Below are 12,525 nucleotides of genomic sequence, written 5' to 3'. Positions count from 1 at the left end.
CTCAAATTGTTCAATCTAATTATAGTTGTGCTAAGGGTTGTCACAATTGTAATGGGTTGATGATTCTAATCTAATAGAAGCAATGGAAAGTAAACAAGCAACAAAAGGGTAAGATGTAAACAAATGACTAAAAATGCTAGGGTGTCATGGGTTCATAAAGGATTCATGGGATTTGATCATACAAACATGTTCTCTACTAGATGCAAGCACTTATTGTTGTGATGGGATCGAGTTGGTGTATACGCTTACAATCCCTAAGAAGGTTTGGGTCCCGGAGCCGAATCGATTAGATTGTACAACACCTACAAGTCGACTTAGTCCTTCCTATTCAACTATATGCATGGTCTAATGAGACTCGAGTTGGTGTATAAGCTTACACGTCTCATTGAAAAGATAGGTGATTGGTAAAAAATGCAAGGATTCATAGGCTCGCATTTCATCAAACATAACATGTGCATAAGTTGAAATCAAAACAAGCAAGCAAATTAATTATGAAAACATATTAGATTAAGCATGAATCAATCCCCATGTTTGTCTCCCCTAATTCCCCATTAATCCTAGCTAAAAGACTACTCACTCATGATCAAGTTTAACATGTTAATAAGGTTGTCATTCATACTAACAAAGCAAAACATGATGAATAAATGATGTGATTAAAAATAATTAAATAAGAGTAAAAGCGATTATGGAACTAAGGAAAGCTTATGATTCCATTGAGTGGATTTTTGTGCAACAAATGTTGAGAAGCCTAAATTTTCCTCCTCATTTCATTGACCTGGTGATGCAATGTATGTCTACTACTACTTTCTCTATTGTACTTCATGGATATTCTCATGGTTTTTTTAAAGGAAAGCGTGGACTTAGGCAAGGGGATCCCTTATCACCTCTGCTTTTTACTCTTTGCATGGAATATCTGAGTAGGCTAATTGAAGAGGTTTGCATTGGTCCTCATTTCAATTATCACTCACTTTGTAGAGGGCTTAAGTTGACTCATATCATGTTTGCGGATGATTTACTACTATATTTAAAGGCAATAGCTCCTTTGTAGGTACTTTCATGGAAGTATTCTCTTGTTTTTCTGGGGCATCTGGCTTACAGATTAGCAAAGAGAAGTCTGATATTATAATCAATGGACTCCAACCTGAAATTGAAGCTGAGATCTTGGAGCACACTGGGTTCAAGAAGGGGACATTACCTTTTAAGTATCTAGGGATTCAAATTTCTCATAAAAGACTCACTAAGATGGACTGTAATGTTCTGGTGGATAGAATGGTCAAAAGGATTAGGGGTTGGAACAAAAGGAAAATCTCTTATTCTGGTAGACTGATTTTAGTGAAATCAGTGCTAGCTACTCTTCATAATTACTGGGCACATATTTTTGTTTTGCCTGCTGGTGTGATGGATCATTGTGTCAAAATTTCTTATGGGAAGGCAATGACAGTTACTCTAAAGTTCCATTAGTAGCTTGGAAAACTCTTTGCAAAAGTAAGGAACATGGTGGCTTGGGTGTGTTGGATAGCAGGGTGTGGAATATTGCTGCTGTTGGCAAACTTGTGTGGTGGATGGTCAGTAAAAAGGATCATCTATGGATTAAATGGATTGACAAAATTTATATGAAAGGTAGGGCTTGGACTGGTTATAAGCCTGTCACTTCTTCTTCCTGGGCATGGAGGAAGATTTGTGAGGTAAAAACTAGGTTCAAAGAGGCTTACATTGATAATAAGTGGTTGGGTGAAGATGAGGAGTACACTATTACTACTGGTTATGACTGGTTGATGCAGTCCACTAATGTGAAGGTCCCGTGGTATACCATTGTGTGGAATAGATTCAATGTGAATAAGCATTCGTTCATTGCTTGGTTAATCAAGCATGAGAGGCTGCTTACTCTGGATAGGCTATTCAAAATGGGAATTGTTACTCAACTCAGCTGCTATTTGTGTGGAGAGGATACTGAAAACCATGAGCATCTGTTTGTCAAATGTAGATACTGTTGGAAATCTATATCTCATTACTTAACATATTCATATATGTTTTAATTAATTTGGTCATAAAATTAATTACAAATCTTATGCATGCAAACTTAATAACAAAAGATGAGAAAATCGTTTTCTCACCAACAAATTTTCGGTCATATTGGGCACCAACAAGATCTCCTTCTTGTTAGTTCTTGAGCTTTCCATGAATAAGGATGATCCTCCAAAAATCCCAAAGTAGAGATTCTTCTCTTGATTGCACCCAAGACTATCCCTTATCCCCACTAAATAATATTAGCTAGATATTAGTTTAGTAGTTTACCTTAAAATTGATTACTAACACTCATATATTATATTAATAATTTTAGTAATCTTTTAGAACAATTTGAATCAAAAACTCATCTTTTTGATGAAGATTAAAGAGAGAAGAGAGAAAATACATGAACTTTTGCATGTAATATTAGAATGAATGATAAGAGACAAAATGAGATAACTTCTCATCATAAAAAAGAAAGGGGAACCGTGAAAGGGAGGCAAAATGATGCCAAAACATGGCATCTCCTTTTACTTTTACTCTTTTCTAAATATGTAGGTGTGTAAGCTAGTTTTAGGCTAGGCATGATTACATTATTTTATCTCATAAAATAATTCACCCACTAACTATTTCCACACCAATATTTCGGTCCATATACATAAAATAGACTACCATTTTATTTTGTCAATTTGTCATTAGTCACACAATATGTCACATGTAGTATGATACATGTTATTAATTAATCAAATGCATATTTATCACATAAATATCATTTTATAAATTAATTAAATTACATTCAACAAATTGACTAGTGATACTTGATCACATAAATAAAATGGGTCATTTAATTATAATTCACAACATCTTGTAATTATAATCAACCATTCATTCTTATCTCTATTGTTTCTCAAACAATAAACAATTTTAGTAATAAAGCATTTTATTACTAAAATAAATCTTATTTAATCCCATTACAATAAGATATCAATATTCTCTCTCACAAATTGAATTGTTAAATTTTAAGGAATTGATTAACTTGTATCGTCATACAATCAATCAACTTTACGGATAAGGGCATCATCCTTTAGGTGTGACCTTAAGGGATCAACTGACCACCACCGTCCCACGACAGTAACGTCAAACTCTAGCAAGCCAATCGTTACCGATTAATGTTGATCAATTGACTATAAAATGAATCATCCCTTACGTATTCTTAAAATGACATTTAAACATGTGATCAATATGATCGACAATCGTGATCGCATTATTGTCGGAGGACACATATTCCAACAATCTCCCACTTGTCCTCGACAAGTGTGCGTCACCAATTCTCTTGTCCTATTATTATCTCCCACTTAATGCAAGGTGTCTTTCGGGTCGTACTTGCAAGTGATTGACCGGAGTTATCTACCATAGATACCATCCGAGCGTGGCCACGCATTTCCAGTTCATTACTCCTCGAGTGGCCCTGAGATATTGTTTTAACCCTGACAAAGGGGTGGACAATTCCTATCGCACTTATTCCCTTCAACTAGCCACAGCCATCATAACCCAAAATATGCCCATTTGACCCCATTTACGAAGGTCGTAGTACTACAAATCAAAGTTAATTTGAAACTGTGTCATCTTAGGCGAACAGTCTTTAGTCAAAAGAATCGCCTAATTAGAATACTATAGTAGCTCTCGCCACGACCAGGCTATATAAATTTTCCAGAACTCTATAAGCGGTCACTGCCCGACAAAGTGTTCTTAACAGTCTGCCTATGTGATCGACTAGTCATCTCACATGACTCTATGGCACTTGAACTTGCCATCAATCGCATCACACTCTAGTCACTTCGAGACGTCACCTCATACAAGTGACTATGGGCGAATACCATGTTAATTCGGGTTCACTTTAACGGGGTTCAATATTGTCTCTACAACCCGTTTGGATGTAACAAAGTATAAAAGGAGTTTTTAAAGTAAAAACTCGAACGACAAATGCGATTATCACATATGAATAGTCAATGACTGATTACTATTTCATGTTCTATAATCTAATTTGATCTTGTATGTAGTTGTTCATTTTAATTCAATTGAAATGACATGACTCATCATGTTTAGCTTGTGAGAAGGCTTTGGTTAGTAGGTTTTATCAACTTCTTGTACCTTACTCAACCTTACTACATACTTGTTTTCCTTTGTAATGTATACATTTGCATCACAAAACTTTCTGAGTACGTGTCGAGATCCAATCAAGACATAGGTCCTCTAGCCTAAGAATAGCTCCCACTGTTTTCACAGTGTGCGGGACTCATCCTCTTGCACATCTCATGATTGCAAGTGTACTCAATTTCCGTTATATATATCTCTCATTGTTCTTTATTGCCTAGAACGATTCTAGAAAATCTATTTCTTAAATAACATAGCCACAATGGTATCTTAACCATCCTAATGTGTTTTGATTATGGTTTTGTCGGAAACCATGCGCAATATCAATTGTCAATTGTCACTTGTGTAACCCCCTAACACAAAATTGCATCAAAAACACTTTGCATTATATCCTTTATGCTTCAGCAAGCACTTAATGGTAATCAATATGGCTACTTGGTAATTATTTCTTGAATTCGATTTTGAAACAATTCATCATACTCAAAGTATATGAAGTGTTATACATCATTTCCTATTTAATTGATTCGGCAGCGGAAGCAAATGGAATCAATCAAATAAGTTCAATTTTATTGAACTAGTCATGAATCTTATCAACATGAGACTTCTTATTTGACGCTAATATCATGTAGATTTATCTTCATAAATCCGGATATTAAAGATGTATTATAATACTCCAAAAGTCTTAAATCATTCTCAATGATCAATATGTCATCCACATATAAGACTAATTAAAATTTCCGTAACTCCCACTAAACTCCATGTATAAACACAACTTCTCGACTTATCGAGAAAAGTTTAAGAACATGATCAAAACATTGATTCCAACTCATTGATGTCCTACTTAAGATTCTCTCTTAAGTTTCACATTATCTTAGGATTGCAAGAATCTACAAAACTCAAGACATGTATTGAATACATTCTTTCTAATTGAAGAAATGAGTTTTAGATTCACTCGCTATGTATTTCATAATAATGAAACACAATCCATAAGAAGATCCAAATAGACTTAAACATTTCAACCAGTGCAAAACTCTTTGCCACCAATCTTGCTTTGAAATCTCTCTTTATTAGTGCAAAACCCTTTGTCACTAATCAAGCCTTTTTATTTCGGATTTTCATGGCTCTAAGCCTTGTATTGAGTTGTGACTTTAAACACTCTCATGTAAGTCATATGTTCATTACTTTCTAGAAGTAATCAACTTAAATCAAACGATTTCTTTTGTAAGTTATAAGCTCTTTACTTTCTTAAAAGTAGCATGAATTCATCATCTTCAACAAGTGACGAATTTAACCTCCTAGGTTTTAAAGAAACAACATCTTACACAAAACGTGTCATGTAGTCAAGAAAGACCAGTTTCTTGCGACATAATATTCTCTGTGGCATTGTGGCATTCTTTGTGGCTCTTGAATAATTTCTCCCACTCTGTCTTCTAGAAATAAACTTGTATTTTAGAAAGACAGCTTCACGAGCCGCAAACCCGTCGTACTCGTGATAATTGAAAGGGAAAAATGAGCATTTGTTTCTTGTGAAAACTTACAAATATGGTACTCTACCATTTCATATCTCATATGATTCGTTTTAGATTTAGTGGAAAAATAATTTAGACAAAATGATAAAATCCCCAAAAGGATCAAGTAACTCAAAGTAACTTGATCGAAGTCCAAACCATATCGAATAGCGTTTGATTTCTTATCCAACCACACATTATTCCATAATGCGTGCTAAGAGAGATTCTAAATCACATTTTCTTTGGCTTATATCAAAGTCTTCACTTTGATAATCCCATCACGACTAAATCGTGATTCTTTGAACACTTTGAACTTCTTCAAAGATTTCTCTATTTACCTTATTAAGTGAACATATTAGCGTCAACTTAAATCGTTGGTAAAAGAAAATGATCAACCTATTTTGGATCAATGATTTACAACCTCGATTTCCTTTTCAACCAAAAGGCACGAGACATCTTGCTTTGAATACAAGATACGCATATACCATTAACAATCTAATGGTTTCAAGAGTACTCGATAACTCTTTGCGTTTATCATTCGAGAATTTAAGGTTTAATCTTGGGTTACCAATTTGAGTCTTGCATCATCTACATGATATATCATTCTAGTTTGGTTTAGAATATACTCACCTTGATAATGGGCTAGCCATACATCAAATCGTGGTGTATAGGGTCACAAAAGTGAAACCTCTTTTGTATCTTAACAAGTATATATTCTTATTTAGAGTTTATGTACTTAATAGTCATAATTAAGTGCAACTATAAACCCAAAACTAGATTGATTACACAATGACTCTATCTCTCGATATCATTGTTACTAGTCGTCATATTCTAATCATCCTATGTATCAAGTACAATGATGAAAACCTCCACTGATTTTTAATATTGACGAAGTAGTTCTAGCAAGATTTATGTCAATCAAATAAACATTTAAAGAAGAAGATCTCATTAGATGTCCCACAACTAACTTGTTGATTCTTTAATAATTTGGGGTAGTTTCCTTTCTAGTGTCCAACATTTAAGACAATGGAAACTTTATTGGTCGGGATTGATAGGTTTAGTATCGTTATTCTCAATAACTTTACTTTTATCATAACCTTGTATCAATTCCATTCTAATTTTACTTCTTTGAACCTCATCCCTTTCTTAACGGTTTAAGAGAATGCTCCCACTCATTTCAATGAATCTTTGCTTAGAGAAGCAAAGTTGAATCTTATGAAGACTACTCTTCAATTCAGTCATTTTAGTCTTAAAACTTTCACTGAAGTGGTTGCGTTATTTTGGTCAATTATGAATTCTGACAAATCTAATCACCAAAACAATTTATCGCTTCAAGGTACTTAATTTAATTAAGCATATGAGAAACAATTCATTGCAAGTAGATATGTTAGTCAAGAATCAAAAACCTGTTTGATAATGAATAACTTTAATCTATACTCTTTACAAGAGATCCTTAGCAATGGTTCATTTGAGGTTTTCGAAGCAAATTCATATTTGTCTTTAGTTACGATGTTTTAATGGAGATTTGAGTCAAAAATCGAAATGATATCGTATATGAATTGTTGTAAAGAAATAGAACAATATGTTAACGGAATAGTGGAAAACTTAACATTTATCGTTTTATTAATACTTGTAAATTACAAGTAAAGCATTTACATAGTGACCTCTACCCAACTATGATAAATGATTCCAAGATCCAAATTCATATTAACTTGGGCACGGTAGGGCCGATTCATCCCTTATCAATATAACTCGGTGGATTAACTCTTTAATCGATTCTACTTTTAGAACTCTTGGTCGATAAAATTACATTAACATTTATCTTTAGCCCGGAACACATGCGACTACGGTCACGAATACTTCCGTTGAGCTCAATCCAAATTTCGAATAAAAGTGTCCATGATCCAAATCCACATCAACTTGGGCACGGTAGGGCCGATTCATCCCTCATCAACATGAATTCGGTGGATAGACATTTATCACCCACTTCACCAACGTAACAAGGTTTGTCTTACGGTAAAGCCGGCTCAACTCCCTTGCGAAACTGGTACTTCATGGTTTCTAATTTTTGGTAAGGCTAAGTCTCAATTGATTATTTTTAGCGAGAGGTCATGTCAATTTATTATCTATCACGTTTTAAGTGAACTAAAGCGGTGAACTACGATAATTATAATTGACACGGTCGATAAACTTGATTAAAATGACAATGCATGTTTTAGTTATGGCGATTTAGCGATGCATGCGACATATAAATAAAATGCAAAGCATAAAAATAAAATCCTAGTATGGCCTTCCTAAAATAGAAAATCTAATTAACTATTACATATTCGGAAACCAACTACATTGATCTCTTGAACTTCGGTTTAGGCGCGCATCTCGAGGTAACACCGTCTTTATGTATCGTCTTTCTTAAGTGACACCGTCTTCAAGGAACTCCGGAATAAATAAATTACATAACAAATTACATAATTTCCTATTATACATTTGTAATTAAAATAAAATAAATCTATTAAATTACAAAACGGTGATACGAGATCACAATAAATTACAACCGAATCGATATTCCCATACATTTCGGGTAATACCAATTAAAAACTAAGGCCATACTAAGTAAAAATTACATAATTCAAAAATTACATAAAATAAAATTATGACAATCATAAATAAAATGCAGCATTATAATATGTATGAACATGCCCAATTTAATGCTAAATCGCCTTTAAAGAGCCAATATCGTATATTAAACGGTTTTTACGGATTTGCGTGATTCAACCTTTTAAAATCACAATAAATTACATAAAATCATATTTATGCACAAGTTAATTACCCTAACCAAATTAGGACTCAAAATTAGTCTCCACTAACCATTTGACTATAATTAACTTATATTTCTTAAAATTGTTCATTAATGGACTCAAAATTACAATAAAATGCCATAAACTTCAAATAAATCATAAAAGTTTCAAATAAATTAAAAATTTGAAATTTAAACTCATGAACATTCTGGAAAAAATATCATGACACTCATAATGTTCAAAAACTTAGGTTAAAAATTTCGAAAATTATCGGGAAAAACAATGTTGCGGTTTATCAGATTTATCAAATATTGTCATAAAAATAAGAAAAAATTATATATATCAACTTTTCACTTTTAGATCTCAAAAAGATAATAAAATGAAACATGTGACGTTTTTCCTTAGTCATGAAGAATGTTTTAGCAATTATTCACTAATTAAGTCACTATTTATGCTATTTTTCATCAAAAATCCATAAATCATGCATGAAGACTTCATTATAGCCTATTATTTTACACACATCTTGTAAAATTGCATGTGACAACATACTAAATTTCTATGACCAGATTCTAAATATTTCTCATATTAACCTATTTTTCATTTAAATTCGATTTTTATCATGAAAAATCCATATTTCGAGTATAAGAACTCCAAAAATAATGAAAATTTACAGGTCATCTAAAATTAATATATGTGAAAACATATCCAAAAACCACCTGACAATTCGAAGTTTAGCTAATTTTCGTCCAAAAATGACATTTTAATCATAAAATCACATTTTTAATGCCATTATTATATAAGGTGAACAATAAAAATCCATAAATTAACCAAAATATCCTAAATACATTTTAGGATCAGAAACTTTAACATATATAATTTATTTCGTGATATATCATAATAACACAAATTTATAAGTTTTATATGTTAATCGTATAACTCGGAAAAACAATAACCGATTTGCATGCAAACAACCTTGTGCTCTTGATCATTGTTGTTAAAATTAACATATCCGGATCGTCAGGAAATTAATTACAAATCCTATGATCAAAAAATGGAAAACGATTCAAATCGTCGTAGGATCGTTTTGGTGGTAGGATCTTTTCATGAATAAGGATGATCCTCCAAAAATCCCAAAGTAGGATCTCCTCTTGATTGGATCGACTATCCCTTATCGTGTAGGATCGATGGTAGGATCGTTTAGGATTTACGTAAAATGCTTATTTGTGCAACAAATTTGTGAGTTGGTTGTTCTTCTATACTTATAACTCTAAATTAAAGGTATATGTAATATATTGATATGATTATTAAGACTTTCTTGTCATTAAATAAACTTTTTAACATTATACATCACAAATTATACCAAATAGTTTACATAAACTTGTTTATTCAAGCTATTTGTAGGATCTTACGATCCTATTTTATCGATTAATTCATCTATTTCGATCCACAATATCCATCCGATCCTACCACCCCTCTTCGATCCAAAGTAGGATCTCGATCCTGACAACATTGCTCTTGATACCACTTGTTGGAAATCTATATCTCATTACTTAACATATTCATATATGTTTTAATTAATTTAGTCATAAAATTAATTACAAATCTTATGCATGCAAAGTTAATAACAAAAGATGAGAAAATCGTTTTCTCACCAACAAATTTTCAGTCATATTGGGCACCAACAAGATCTCCTTCTTGTTAGTTCTTGAGCTTTTCATGAATAAGGATGATCCTCCAAAAATCCCAAAGTAGAGATTCTCCTCTTGATTGCACCCAAGACTATCCCTTATCCCCACTAAATAATATTAGCTAGATATTAGTTTAGTAGTTTACCTTAAAATTGATTACTAACACTCATATATTACATTAATAATTTTAGTAATCTTTTAGAACAATTTGAATCAAAAACTCATCTTTTTGATAAAGATTAAAGAGAGAAGAGAGAAAATACATGAACTTTTGCATGTAATATTAGAATGAATGATAAGAGACAAAATGAGAAAACTTCTCATCATAAAAAGGAAAGGGGAACCGTGAAAGGGAGGCAAAATGATGCCAAAACATGGCATCTCCTTTTACTTTTACTCTTTTCTAAATATGTAGGTGTGTAAGCTAGTTTTAGGCTAGGCATGATTACATTATTTTATCTCATAAAATAATTCACCCACTAACTATTTCCACACCAATATTTCGGTCCATATACATAAAATGGACTACCATTTTATTTTGTCAATTTGTCATTTGTCACACAATATGTCAAATGTAGTATGGTACATGTTATTAATTAATTAAATGCATATTTATCACATAAATATCATTTTATAAATTAATTAAATTACATTCAACAAATTGACTAGTGATACTTGATCACATAAATAAAATGGGTCATTTAATTATAATTCACAACATCTTGTAATTATAATCAACCATTCATTCTTATCTCTATTGTTTCTCAAACAATAAACAATTTTAGTAATAAAGCATTTTATTACTAAAATAAATCTTATTTAATCTCATTACAATAAGATATCAATATTCTCTCTCACAAATTGAATTGTTCAATTTTAAGGAATTGATTAACTTGTATCGTCATACAATCAATCAACTTTACGAATAAGGGCATCATTCTTTAGGTGTGACCTTAAGGGATCAATCATATGATCGACTATTGTTGACCACCACCGTCCCACTTGACCGAGACAAGTGTGCGTCAACGTCAAACTCTAGCAAGCCAATCGTTACCGATTAATGTTGATCAGTTGACTATAAAATGAATCATCCCTTACGTATTCTTAAAATGAGATTTAAACATGTGATCAATATGATCGACAATCGTGATCGCATTATTGTCGGAGGACACATATTCCAACAGATACATCAAGCAATGCAATGAAAAATTTATGGCCTGGCTGAATATCGAGTGCACACTCTAGTTAATTCGAGACTCGGGGATTTGTCTTTAATGGAGAGGATGCTCAGTTAAGGAAATGCTCGGTTTCATCAGATTGGTATCTATGTGCTATGGTGAAATGTAATTCAATACAACTAATGTGTGGAATGTCGAGGAATTTATGTAGGCATGAGCATTATGTGACTAGTCCCGACGGTTAAAAGATTTTTGCAAAATGCTTCAACATGATGTCACGAGCAGCGACGCTTTTTAGCGTTGAAGTTCTCTGCAATGCAAGCTGGAAAAACTGAAGCAAGGAGACATCAATTGGTGTAAGAATAGAGGCCTGATGTGAGGATGATTAGTGCTGTAGGTGGTTGTTCGTTTATTTGTATTGGTTAGACTTTTGAAATGGATAGGTTGTAAGATGGTGCGAGCCTAATTTGGCTGAGCTTAATTTTACTTACATTTTCACCAAAAAAAAAAGTAAAAGAGATTATACCTACTTGAGAGGATCCAAATAATAAAGCAAAGAATAAAAGAAGAGAACTTGATTGATTGATGAAGAGTTGTCAGTTCTCCAATAATAACCCAATCATCTTCAATTACCCAATAATAATAAACTTGAATAATGATTAAGGAAAGATTAATATGTAATTTTGTGGAATAATTGAGATTAATCTATTCTAATCTACTCCTAATGAAAGCTTAATCTAATCTAAGAGAACTTGATTTAATCTAAGGAAACTTGATCCTTTGAATATTACAAATGGAGTATATATAGTGTACATCATTAGGTTAAGCAAGGGTAGATTAGTAAATAACAATGCTAAGTGTTTGAGCACGGAATTGCAACTCCTGAGGGATATGCGCGGATCACGTATCAAGGAATAGTCTTATGTCCAACAATCCGCTCATTTTGATCAATATCCCAAGTGAAAAATAAACGAGCAAGACAATGAGTGAGCCTCAACCCGAGCGGGTTGATTTTGTCCCGAACGGGTTGAGGAGTATCCCGCTCCACTTGAGCTTTACCCGCATTTAATTTACCAACATTAACCTTACATGGGAATGTATATGATATTGAACATGAGTTTAAGGGGCATATGCTTAATATTTATGTTTGAGCTATTCCTTGATGTTTCCCTTTTTCTTTTAACTTTTAAGCCTA

General features: G+C 32.7%; 1 protein-coding gene across 1 annotated transcript; it reads left to right on the top strand.

Moving 5' to 3' along the window:
• Positions 1-685: 685 nt before the first annotated feature.
• LOC141595277 (uncharacterized) lies at positions 686-2,578 on the top strand. The gene is made up of 4 exons (XM_074415241.1): positions 686-934; positions 1,099-1,318; positions 1,432-1,969; positions 2,566-2,578. Exons 1-4 carry the CDS (start codon positions 686-688, stop codon positions 2,576-2,578), a joined length of 1,020 nt encoding a protein of 339 aa, XP_074271342.1.
• The last annotated feature ends 9,947 nt before the right edge of the window (positions 2,579-12,525 follow it).

Source organism: Silene latifolia, chromosome 8, assembly GCF_048544455.1.
Source record: "Silene latifolia isolate original U9 population chromosome 8, ASM4854445v1, whole genome shotgun sequence".
Classification (NCBI taxonomy): Eukaryota; Viridiplantae; Streptophyta; class Magnoliopsida; order Caryophyllales; family Caryophyllaceae; genus Silene; species Silene latifolia.
The sequence above is the reverse complement of the archived record's forward strand: the minus strand, read 5'-3'. Positions and strand labels throughout refer to the sequence as shown.